The sequence below is a fragment of the Suncus etruscus genome, chromosome 5, assembly GCF_024139225.1.
Source record: "Suncus etruscus isolate mSunEtr1 chromosome 5, mSunEtr1.pri.cur, whole genome shotgun sequence".
NCBI lineage: Eukaryota > Metazoa > Chordata > Mammalia > Eulipotyphla > Soricidae > Suncus > Suncus etruscus.
The window spans coordinates 131876532-131889737 of record NC_064852.1 but is presented as its reverse complement, the minus strand read 5'-3'; the positions used below and the strand labels follow the sequence as shown (position 1 = coordinate 131889737).

The following is a 13206-nucleotide window of genomic DNA, read 5'->3' as shown; positions in this document are numbered from 1 at the left end:
GGATCTAGGCTCAGAATTTGCTCCTGGCATTCACGGGGCGGAGGGGACCATATGGGATGCAGGAAATCAAACCACAGTCCGTTCAAGGGTCGGCCTCTTGCTAGGCAAATGCCCTACCACTCTGTGCTATCTTTCCAAAGACAAAATGTTTCCAGTTCTTGGACAGGGGAGAAATAAAAGTCTGTGCCTCTTCTTCTTACAGAGTGGAACACGACTTTAGATATGAGTTTCAAAGATCCCTGGATACAGTTTTTAATCAATTTGATATTTGGTTTTAATGTGACTGACATTTGCACTTGTATGTTAACAAATTATTTTGGTTTGGTGAATGAAATAAGGAATTAAATTTTTTTCTGCATACTGAGTAGGTAAATCTCAAAACTTTATATTGCTTGCTTTACATTAATCTATGTATCTCTTGGTTAAGGTACATGATTTTACTTATTTTCATCAATGGTGATAGACACTAAATCACTAAAATTTGGGGAGATTCAGAGTATTGCCTAAAAATGATGCAGCCCAGAACAAAGCATTATATTTAGGATTTAAGGCATTTCCGTGCCATGCCTTTACTCTACAGTTTCTATTACAAAATATCTTATTAGTGATTATATTTTGCATATTTAAAAATTGTTCTTCATAAAAATTCAATATTTCTGCAGATTTAGAGATGCACCTTTTCTATTTTGTGCTTGTTCTTAGGCATAATTAATATTTAGAATTGTATATAGTTTGTATAAATATATTTATAATTTTCTTTAAATTAATTATAAAATTATATAGACAGCAAATAGAATTGTCTACTTTGGTATTTGAGTAAATTTACAATGGCACATGATAATTGTATTTATTATCAAAATAAATAGTTTGCTATTTCTAATTGCAATATGTGATTTCAGAAATATAGTTGCTTGGGGGCAGAGTGGTTATGCAGTGGTAGGGCATTTACCTTGCACGCTGCTGACCTAGGATGGACCATGGTTCGATCCCCTGGCATCCCATATGGCCCCTCAAGCCAGGAGCGATTTCTGAGAGCATAGCCAGGAGTAACCCCTGAGCGTCACCGGGTGTGGCCCAAAAACAAAACAACATCACCGGGTGTGGCCCAAAAACAAAACAACAACAACAACAAAAAAGTTGCTCATGACCTCCAGATGTTCAAGTATCATAATTGTAGCATTTTAAATAAACTTACAAAGCACTCTTTTATATATGTACATTTTGGGGGAGAGTGTTTAGGCTACACAAGTTTGTGCTTAAGGTACCATATAAGGTGCTGTGAATGGAACCTGGGTCTACTGTCTGCAAATACTGTATCATCTACTATCATTATCTCTCTGGACCAAGTTTTTAAAAAATGTTTTAAATACGTTTTAAAATACAATATATTTTAATATAAAATAGCATAGGACTGTGAATGTGGTTAACTGATGAAGTACTAGATTTGATTCTCTAGTACCACAAAAGAAAATAATAATAATAAAATTATGATAAGAATATTAGATGTGAGAAAAAAGTAAAATGATACTAACATAAAATAAAACAGTACTTTTATTTGTTTATGCCAATTTTGAATGGTTTTATAGGAAGAGTACTATATAAATTATGCCAAATGATTCCTTCTATTTTCCTCTAAGGTTTTATAATAAGCTTCTCAGTTATTAAGTCTTAGACATGAGAGTTATTGTAAAGTTACTGTAAAGATTTCTAAACATTTCTGAATCCTGCCAAAACCTTCCTCTAGGATGCTTATAACTATCCATCTAGGAAAGCCTTGTATAAAATTCTTGAACTACAAATAATGTTATATTTTGAAATTGAGCACTCAGTTTTTTTTTTGGGGGGGGGGTCACACCCAGCAGCACTCAAGGGTTACTCCTGGCTCTACGCTCAGAAATCGCTCCTGGCATGCTCAGGGAACCATATGGGATGTCGAGATTTGAACCACCGACCTTCTGTGTACAAGGCAAACGCCTTACCTCCATGCTCTCTTCGGCCCCACATTCTGTTTTCTTACATTTCTTTTCTTTTCTTTTGACCACATTCAGTGGTGCCCTATCTTTGTACTTAGGAATCACTCCTGCATCTGGGATGCCTGGGCTTACACCGGGTTGATGACGTGCAAGGAAAGTGCACCTGCTGTACTATCATTCTGACCTCTGTTTTCCTAAATTTCTGAATACACTACATATCCTCTTTGTATAATGGAAAATTCATTTTTTAAAAAATGTCTCATATCCTCTATAAAACTGCTTCCAAAAATTATATTGTGGGGTCAAACAAAAGCAAATAAAACAAAGGAAGGAAACGAAAAAGGAGCCTTTCTACTTTCTATTAGTGTTAAGGTCTGCCTAACATTGAACCTTGGACAAACATCCAGATTTAGATAATTCAAAATTAAGATAAAAATACCCAATGAATATGACACCAATGGAATATTTTAAAGTCAGTTGAATTTTGTTTTAATATGCCCTAAATTTGGGGGGGAGAACTTCATTGAAAAAATTCTATGATCCTTTTCTCCTAATATGGATAAAATTTGAAATATCTGCTCCTAAGAAAATGTTATAAAACTATATTTAAATATAAAGTAGGAAAAAAGAAATAAAGTCAATTACCATACCTCTCCATTAAAGAAGCAGAAAATGGTAGAGACCAAAAGACCCTGTAAGAGAAAAATAAAACGATCTCATTTCAAAAGAAAAAATACATTCATCATAATCAATTTGCTCCATTCAGAGCAAAAAAATAAATCTGCAGCCACATATCTAAATGTAATACTAATTTTAGCTAGCTGCTTTACTGATGAGAGCATACCCTACCTGATAATGCATTAGAATGTGCATGATATAGTCATACACCTCTTCTGCTGTCCTTCCTTCTGGGCGCCAGGGAATCAGCACAAACTCAATGCCTAGTAAGGGCACCAGAATAAGTGTGGCTCGTACAGCCTTCATGTAGAGATTCGATTCTGCTTGGTGGGTAACTTTTAACTTGGTGATGAGAACACGTACAATATTTAACAGGAAAAAAAGATTCACCTATAAGAGAAAATGCATCTGAACATCATTTCATATTTAGGATTCAGAAGGATTTTAAAAGACTCTTGGATTTATGAATGCTTGAATGTTTTCTAAAATACCAGAAGAATATCTTTTCTTTTTTTTCTTTTTTTTTACACTGACTTTATTGCATGTGCTTTGTTTTGAAAATCTAAAATCAAGCTATGTGACAATATATAATTTAAATTTACCCAATGAGTAAAATACTAAACTAGAGGGTTAGAAAAGAGATTTAGTTTTCACGTCTGTGACTTGCATACCAGAATTTGAGTGCTGGCAGAGAAAAACAGGTCTCAAACAAATGTGTTCGTTTATATATATATATACTCATTTAAATATACTACCATTTGAAATAATGTGATCACTTAATATAGAAAAGAACAAGCAATACCAGTTTGCTTATTTAAGGCATGTGATATAAAAAGTTGAGCATGAAATTGTTATGTAACTATTCTTAGATAATTCAATGGGACTTATGATTCAAAATATATACTTTAATATGATCTTACTGGAAGAAAATCTATGAAAAGCAACATCTTTACAGACATACAAATGTGTCTGCTAAAGATAAAAGCAGATAAGCCTTTACAACAGGTGTAATAGTGAGATGTGAGAAACCAAAATATCAGCTGTTAATACACCCTTATTATATTACTTTTTGCAACATTCATTGTTATAAGTTTTCATATATGGAAATCACAAAACCCACAAAAGAAAATATAATGATATACTTTTATATTTTATAAATTTATAATAACAATTTTATGATCCTAATACACAAAATCATGACTTATACTTTTAAAACAGTAAAGCTACCAGTTGAGTTCTATCAGATGAACAATCTAAATCCAAAGCACTTTTCCAAAATGGCATCTAACAAAATTATAAAATTTGAAACTCATTCTCTATGCCTACAAATATTTTCATTTATTTTAAATGAAAATAGTGAGACAATTTTAAACTTCACATGAACTGCATTTCAGTGTCATCCATCTTGGGATAAAACAGATTGTGGATGGGGAGGAATTTTTTTTTTTTTATTTCTAAAGTAACTTCATCTGAAGAGACATTTCATCTGAAATCACCATCCTAAAACCATATTATGAGAAATAGTAACAATCATTAGAGTGGCAGCTGAACGATTACTGGTCAAAATTCTCAGTTGTAGATGGGCCCCCAATCATTTAGCTCTACATTAAAATAGCTTAAATCTCTCTCAATAAACCAAATGCGACAGATTCCCTTTCAACTTCCCCATAGGAGGGTCTCAAAAATACTGTAGCTACTTTATACTACTTCGAACAACAGGAAATATGACAAAGGAAGTCAGAGTAAAAAATTATTGTGATTGGCATATCTTATTTATAAAAATTGCACAAAAAGCACTTGAACTCATAAACAATGATGAGAGTCCCTTGCAAGACTTTGGAACTCTCTAGCTCCTGTAATGGGACCTAAAGCTTTAAGAGCAGAACAATATATTATAGGTAGAATATAGGTTCCTGCTCTTTTTCTAGGCTCAGAAGAAACAATTTTATGGAAATAATATAGGTTTCTGGTTCCTTTCTTAATTAGCAGTTTGGTGTATTCTCTCTGTATGAATGTGTGTGTGTATATGTATATATATATTCAAATATATATGTGTGTATGTGTCTAAGCTTAGTTTCATTATTTCTTATTTAGCAGAGTTTATATGGACATATTTTCCAAGGGGTACATTAGTTTCTGTTATGTACTTAGGTTGCTATGCCCTTATGCTTACTTTTGAACCTCTTTTATTTCTGCATTTTTTAAAAAACATTTTATTGAGATTACTGTTAATTACAATCCTTCGTAGTTGTATTTCAGGAATATAGTGATAGTGAATTAGGGCCATTCCACCACCAGTGTTGACCTCTCTCCATGTTTATCCACCCTATTTAGTAAATTCACTCTTTGCCCATCTCTGTTTTGATCTCTGCCCTACTGGATTGTTTCCCAAGGACTACACCATCCCTTCAGTTCTTTTCTGTTTTTTTTGTTTTTGTTTTTGTTTTGTTATTTGCTTTGGGGCCACACCCTGCGGCTTTGCACTCAGAAATTGCTCCTGGCAGGCTCAGAGGACACATGGGATGCCAGGAATCGAACCCAGATCCATCCTGGCTCCTGGCTCCGCTGCTTTCAAGGCAAACACCCAAACTGCTATGCCATCGCTTCGCCCCTCCTCAGCTTTCTTACACTCTGACTTTTGCTACCTTTGTCTATGGGAGGAAGTAAGAGATGAGAGTAAGGGGAGAAAAAGAGGAGGAGGGATTTCTTACCCTTCCTCCTTATTTTCATGCGGACTGTGGTTTTTTGTCAAGCTGTGTTCCTCTTCTTAAGATCAGAGGTCTTGTTAGATGACCCTACCCAGTGCTCACCCAAACCCAATAAAAATGCTCTATGCCTTCATTTTGCTTAGTTATAATAATCATTTCACATTACTGCTCCCTGGGATCTCTTAATTAATCAATTCTGCTGGAGACTCTAATGAATTAATTCCTCTTTCAGTAGCTCAAGTGTAATGCTTTCATGAATCTTTTCTGATTACTCACAGTGAGTATATTTCAGTGCCTATTGGATCATGAAAAAGATCAAGAACCAGGAAATTCAAGAGGTAATTGAAATATGAAACATTTCTGTAATTACATACCAGTAAAGCAGCACAAATTGGACCATGGATAATGTACAGAAGATGTGTATCAGAACTGATCCAGCAACTAGTGGTAAGAAACAAAAACATTATAGTGAGTATTTTTGTTTTACATAAATTCAATAGAAATCAGAAGGGAAGGTTATCTTACTTGTCGTTATAATATAAACTTCTGGCAACAGCATGTATACAAGCAGGAATCAGTGGAAATCCTATATATATCAGAAAAGAGAAGAAAGGAAATGGCAATTTATTCTATAGATGGAACTTTAAAAATATCTTATAAGATATAAATATATATAAATATATATAAACATATATATAATTTACAAAAATGTTTATATTTATATATTTATAAAATATAAAACTCATAGATACACTGAAAACAAAAAAAACTGGTCACTGTGTTTATTAAGTAAATATCAAACTTCATCTGAATAATCAAGCAAAGTATACTGGGAACTATTGGACTTTTTCAGGTGTGTGTGTCTGTGTGTTTTTTCTCAGAAAAATCATTTTAAATGATTCCAGAGTCTAAGCTCATAAGTCGGATGCTGATATATTTCATGTGAAATAAAACTGGTCAGTGTTTGTTTGGTAGATGATCAGAAATAAGAAGTTGAGAGTGGTTGAAGAAAAGAAAAGGGAATTACATGGATCCACACTTTTGCATGTTTGGTGATTTCTAAATAAAGTGTTTCAAAAATAAAATAGATGTTAAAATGTAAATTTAAGGGCTGGAGAGATAGTATAGTTGGTAGAACATTTGCCTTGAACTTTTGTGATTGATATTCAATTCCTGGCTCCTCATGTGGTTCCCCAAGTCTGCTAGGAGAGATTCCTGAGCACAGACCAAGGAGCAAGCCTTGAGAACCTTCTGGTCTGCCCCTCTCCCCGCCCCCCCCCCCAAAAAAAAAACCCAAAGAAATAAAAAAAAAGTAAAGCTAAATTACTTAGGATTATTGTATGTGTGTGCTTACTTTTTTATTTTTCATTTGTTGACAAACACCTGGTTGATGTTCAGGGTTATCCCTGACTTTGCATTCAGGAATAAACTCCTAGCTGTGCTCAGAAAAACATATGGAATGCTGAGAATTGAACCTGGGTTAGCTGCATACAAGAAATCAGCTATGAGCATGAAATGCACATTAACCTCTGTACAATCTCTCTAGCCCCATGTTTACATATATTTATCACTATTGTCTTACCAGATAGATAAACAAATAAATTTGAGTTACAATTTTACTTGTTCCTGAAAATTGGTCCTAGAGAATTGTTTCAGTTTTTTTATATATTCATGGTTATAAATATTTTGAGTATGCCTGAAGTATCTCATTGTTTTACTTTCTGAGTAATACCATATCAGGAGGTCATATGAGAAAAGACTAGAACTTTTGAAAGCCTTTGCACCTTTCTTATTCTTTCACTCTTACAATAGCCAACTTTAAAAAAAAATAAGCACTATTTTTAAAAATGAAACTTCAAAGTTGGTTAAACCAATGCTCTAGTTTTCAGATGAAAGGATATTCTACTGAGTGCAAAGACCAGATTCCCAGGTTATGATTTTAATTCTATTGTTTTAGCCAAGATATACTCTGGAACACTAAACATAAAAAATATTATAATATTAATTGACCAATTACTGCAGATAATAATGAATCAGTAGTTCTATTTTAAAGACTCCAATTTATAGCAATAGGAAATGGCTACCTGATATTTTAAAATGATTAATAATAAACATATTTTTATTACAAAGGAAATCTGTGTCCTTCAAAAGATTTCTTACTAAGACAAATCACCAGTTGTCTTGTAATGGCACTTACCCCAACCAAGAAAATAATACCACATCAAGTGTTGTTTTTCTGCAAACACAGCCACCACAATGAGAGTGTGCAGATAAATTCCTTCACAAAGCATCCAAAAGTAGTTACAGCCTATCAGGTAAAGATGAATGAACTGTAATATTTTACAACTAACCTGTGAATGAAAAGAAATGACATTCACAGTCAATGGTCTACAAATCCAGATGTGGCGCAAGAGGTTAGCATAGTTAGAAATACATGTTTTCTCTCAACACATGCTCTTCCATTCTAATCATACTGATTTGTAAGAAATGTTAGTCTTAAAGAGAGGAGGACTGGAAGGTCCAGCTCAGGACATGAAGCTCACCACAAAGAGTGGTGAGTGTGGTTAGAGAAATAACTACACTGAGAACTATCGTAACAGTGTGAATGAATGAGACAAGTAGAAAGCCTGTCTTAAATACAGGCGGGGGTGAGGTGGGGAGAACGGAAATTTGGGACATCAATGATGGGAATGTTGCACTGATGAAGGGAGTGTTCTTTACATGACTGAAACCTAACTACAATCATATTTGTAATCACAGTGTTTAAATAAAGATATTAATAAAAAACTTATTAAAAATGTTAGTCTTCACCTCAGCAAATGGTGCTTCTGATATTTGCACACACAACTAATTAAATTTTTTAAAGTTTGTCTCCATCAACCGCAAAAATGTATAATGGCTATCTTCTGGGAAAAAAATAAGTATAACTTCTAAATCAACTAGCTTTTTTAAATATCTGTTTGTTTGTTTTGTTCAGTTTTGTTGCTACACCCAGTGATACTTGGAAGTTACTCCTGGTTCTTCAATTAGGAATCATTTTTGGTGATGCTGTGGGGATCATATGGGATGCTTAGTATTGAACCCAGGTTGGCTACATGCAAGGCAAGTACTGCTGTAATTCCCACTGTACTATTATTCTGGCCCTTAATCTACGTTTAGGAGGTACATATTTTTTCAAACTTGGAGTTATTATGTAACTCCAAGTATAAAAGTTTCACATAGCAATGACTTTATATCTATTGACATCTATTTTAATTACTGCACCAATCCTTTGATTATGGAATTATTTTTTTTAAAAAAATCTTAAAAAACTATAAAATCTTAGTAGCTTTAAAAACTATTAAAATACCTAATACGTGTAAAGTCTTCAATATTAAATGCTAATAGTGGAAATCAATACTAAAAGTTAATCTAATGAAAATGTTTTATCTTATTCGAACACAGTTTCATCATGGTAAAAATAAGTTATGGTTTCCTTCCTCTTTTCCTGAGTTACTACTTTCTCTTCTCTACTCAAGAAAACTGAGAGTAGAATCAAATATAAGATTGAAGAAACACAGACACAAAAGAGGAAGAGGTACTGTTTACTTTTTTAACAAAGGAAATTTAAACCTCTCCCAGAAATATACCAGTCATATTTTCCAATCTATAACTGGTAGAAATTTTGACAGTATATAATATTTACACTCACAAATGGAAATAAAATTAATTTGATAATACTACTATTTTATAGTAAAATACTATTTACATTGATTAAACTTAAATATTTTAGTTTGTTATTTTATTTAATTTATAAAATGTGTCTCTGAGACATGAATGATAAGTTATACTTTTATAGATTAAAACTGAGTACTAGAGAAGTAAGATAATTTGTGATTATTTATATTGATTAAAACAACACTTTTTTGGGGGGCCACACCCGGCGGTGCTCAGGGGTTACTCCTGGATGTATGCTCAGAAATAGCTCCTGGCAGGCACGGGGGACCATATGGGACACCAGGATTCGAACCAACTACCTTAGGTCCTGGATCGGCTGCTTGCAAGGCAAACACCGCTGTGCTATCTCTCCGGGCCCAAAACAACACTTTTAAACACAAGTTTCATAATTTTAATTTTGCTGTTCCTGCTATAAACAATGCCATTTGATTGAACAATATAAAACCTAATTACTCTTTGAATATTTTTGCGGAATGTGTAATACCACGTTTTAAATAACATACCTTATTATTTTCAACATAATAGGACAGTTCTCAAAAATAAAAGTAATTATCCAGCTATATTATCAAGAAATAATAGGTCTCTGCTGAAGATTATTATCTGATAACAGATATGTATAGCTAATTGGGATATTAACACCTGATTTAATCTAAAATATTAATATTTAAACTGGGAGAGTAGCAATAAAACAGTGCCCTACCATGAGCACTGCCTGACCATAAGCTTTGAGCAGTGCCAGGCATAACCTATGAGCAAAACAACAAAACAAAAGAAGCATGATTGCTTACAAAGTTTCACATTATTTTGAGGAAAAAGCAGGAAATCGGCCCGGAGAGATAGCACAGCGGCGTTTGCCTTGCAAGCAGCTGATCCAGGACCAAAGGTGGTTGGTTCGAATCCCGGTGTCCCATGTGGTCCCCCGTGCCTGCCAGGAGCTATTTCTGAGCAGACAGCCAGGAGTAACCCCTGAGTACCGCCAGGTGTGACCCAAAAACCAAAAAAAAAAAAAAAAAAAAAAAAAGACAAAGTAGAAAATCACTTTTTTCATGGCTATATTAAAGTGTGAATGTGCAATGATATCATATACAAAAATGACGTTTATGTTTTTTTCCTAATTTATTAACTGATTTAATTATTTGTTCGCTTTGGGGCCACATCATAAATTCTCAGGGATTATTCTTGATTCTATGCTCAGGTATCATTTCTGGTGGTGGTCAGGCACAATATTTGGTGCCAGGAATCCAACTAGGGTTGCCTACATACAAAGCAGGTAGGTGCCTTGTTCCAGTCTCTTTGGCCTGATTTGACAAAATTCTTTTTTCTTGGGTGGAACCAGATTGAGATCAATTGGCAACCCAGATCAATTTTAAACACACAACACACCTTTTTTGGGATCTTAAAGGAGGATTCACCAAGTTTTGTTTAAAAAGAAAGATCAAGTCATACATACTTAACAGACTCAAGGTAGGTAACAAGACAAGAAATCGGACCAAATTTTCACATGTACAAAATTTCTAGGCTTACACATTAAAAGTTATTTGTAGCAAGAATTACTATCAAATGCCACTCATTGGGCCCAAGATCCTTGTGGTATTAGCAGAAAAACTTGCCTCTCATGTAGCGCACTACCTACACTTGAGAGTTCATGGATCAACAGCGGTCTCAACTTCAAGCTCTAACAATGTGCTTGATTTGACAAATTTTTAATTCAACAGATTAAATAAATTCGATTAAATAAATACAAATGAATAAATTCAATTATTAGTCATTAACTATTAATGCACCACCAGCAACAAAATTCTAGCCATAAAATTGGTGAAATATATGTAACATAAAATAGCTGAAACAAAAATATATGTTGATATGTATATACATATGTATATGTATATATAAAATATGTATATACCAGACCTAAAGACATACATATAGTAAGACTCCTAAACCTCTCCTAGCTTTCCCCTACTAACCTTTGAACTTTAAGGGCACAACATGGTTTTACTCACAGGGTTTGTGGCCACTAAAGCCTGGTTGTTGGCCACTGCAGTGAGTTGAATGATGGTCACAACAGAGTTACAAACAAAAGAGAAGAACAGGTTTTTGTGCAAAGTAATCCTTTGGCAACTTAGACTCCTAAAGGGAAAGAGAAATCAGTCTGTTGACATTCAATTATTTTTTTTTTTTTGGTTTTTGGGCCACACCCGTTTGACGCTCAGGGGTTACTCCTGGCTATGCGCTCAGAAATCGCCCCTGGCTTGGGGGGGGACCATATGGGACGCCGGGGGATCGAACCGTGGTCCGTCCTACGCTAGCGCTTGCAAGGCAGACACCTTACCTCCAGCACCACCTTCCCGGCCCCGACATTCAATTATTTTTACCCATTAAATAATGATCATTCTAAAGATACACATTTGCAAATCATTTACAACAAAAGATGCTCTAAATTAAGAAGAAATATTTTTCCTTAAGATTCATTTGAGATACAATATCAATTAGTGGGGGTGGGGAGATAGCACAGTGGGTAGGGCATTTGCCTTGCCCACTGCTGACTGGAGTTTGATCCTCAGCATCTCATATGGTCCCCCAAGCCTGCCAGGGGTGATATCAGAGCGTAGATACAGGAGTAACCCCTGAGCACTGCCAGGTGTGGCTCCAAAACAATATTAATTGGGGGCAACAATAATTCCTGAAAACAAAAACTAACTAGTTACTTAACAGATGCATGCACTAATGTAGAGATAGAACTTTATGTGTGTAAGGCATTTATGCAAATTTTCCTGCCTATTTCCCAATATAAATAATGTTTAACTCATTCTGAAATGTGGAGGTTGAGAGGTTGGATAATTGTTCAAAAGTTGTGCAACTAAGGAGTGAAAAGACAGTACAGAAACTAAAATGTTAGTCTTGCCTCAGTTTTATTTCCAACACCACCTGTAATTGGGCATCTCCAGAAATAGGCCCTCAGGACCACTGAGTGTGAACCAATCTAAACTCCTAAAATGTGCAACTAATTGACTTGAAAATTATATTTGCCATATTTTCAAATAGTTCATACCTTTAAAAATTTATTATACCATATAGGTTGTCCTATTTACTCATTCTTAACACAAGCTCAATGCAATGTTCTTGCATTACCTGGTTTTACACAAACCATCCTGGAGGTACTGGAAGACACTAAGAAACACCAGGTATGAGGACAGTGTGGTGCCAGAGACTGAACCCAGGTCAAGGGTAAATGGACCTAGCATGTGCCATGACTGCAGTACTATATCCAGGCCCCTGAGTTTTTCTATTTTTAAAAACTATGAATGGAAAAAAGGACTATGAATGGAGGAAGTGATTATGAAGATTAACTGTGAAAATTAGGCAAGATAATCAGACTAGATTAAATTGATTTAAAAAAATGACTGAGCAATATTTTTTAATTTAGCTTTATTGAATTTATAAATTACCTCAATAATTCAAAAGACATGAGAACTATATAGTGTTTAATTAGAAATTCACTAATATAAGATAAAATGGAAGAACTGAATGCATGGTGTTGATATATACATATCTCAGGAACGTCACCATTTATGATAAGTAATGTCATTCTTCAAACTGACTCCATTTCCTCTCTATGAAACTGTCCATATAAAGCTATTTTATTTAATTCTCAAAGGGCTACTAAAGCAATACTTGCTTTATTTTATACTTGGTAAGGTATGTTAGCTATATTATTTTATAGACTCTAGAACCAAATTGAATTCAAATAAGTATTTGTAAAATTTTAATGCATGCTTTTCTATAAAATAGATGCTATTGAGATATTTCAATGACATTCCTTTTGAAAAAGTTAGTTTTCAGGCCAATCGTAGTGGATAAATTCAATAAATATATCCTCCAGCTAAATTCCATCCAAATAAAAATAGCTGAAACTTCTAGTAGTTTTATTACAAATGAGTTTTTATTTGACTTGATTTTTTAGTACAAGGGGTAGTGTATGGAAGGTAGAATAGTCACAAGGAGTAATAGTAAATATTTCATGGAAGAAAGAGTCATTGAATATTTGAATAAAGGCATGACATTAGGCCTACCTATCATTATCAAAATAAGGTTATGGTGAAGACAAAGATGGCTCTAGTGAGTTTTAG

General features: G+C 34.1%; 1 protein-coding gene and 1 non-coding gene across 2 annotated transcripts in view; both read right to left on the bottom strand.

Moving 5' to 3' along the window:
- CALCRL (calcitonin receptor like receptor) overlaps nt 1-13206 on the bottom strand; it is a 38727-nt gene that overhangs the window by 3436 nt on the left and 22085 nt on the right. Inside the window, exons 6-11 of the mRNA XM_049773338.1 lie at nt 11080-11206; nt 7557-7710; nt 5885-5945; nt 5734-5800; nt 2823-3041; nt 2624-2665 (exon numbers count right to left, since the gene is read on the bottom strand). Of these exons, the coding sequence (XP_049629295.1) occupies nt 2624-2665; nt 2823-3041; nt 5734-5800; nt 5885-5945; nt 7557-7710; nt 11080-11206 (670 nt within the window). The remainder of the gene's footprint in view (nt 1-2623; nt 2666-2822; nt 3042-5733; nt 5801-5884; nt 5946-7556; nt 7711-11079; nt 11207-13206) is intronic.
- LOC126009933 (small nucleolar RNA SNORA62/SNORA6 family) lies at nt 10613-10766 on the bottom strand. The gene has a single exon (XR_007496094.1). It is a non-coding gene; the product is annotated as a small nucleolar RNA SNORA62/SNORA6 family (small nucleolar RNA).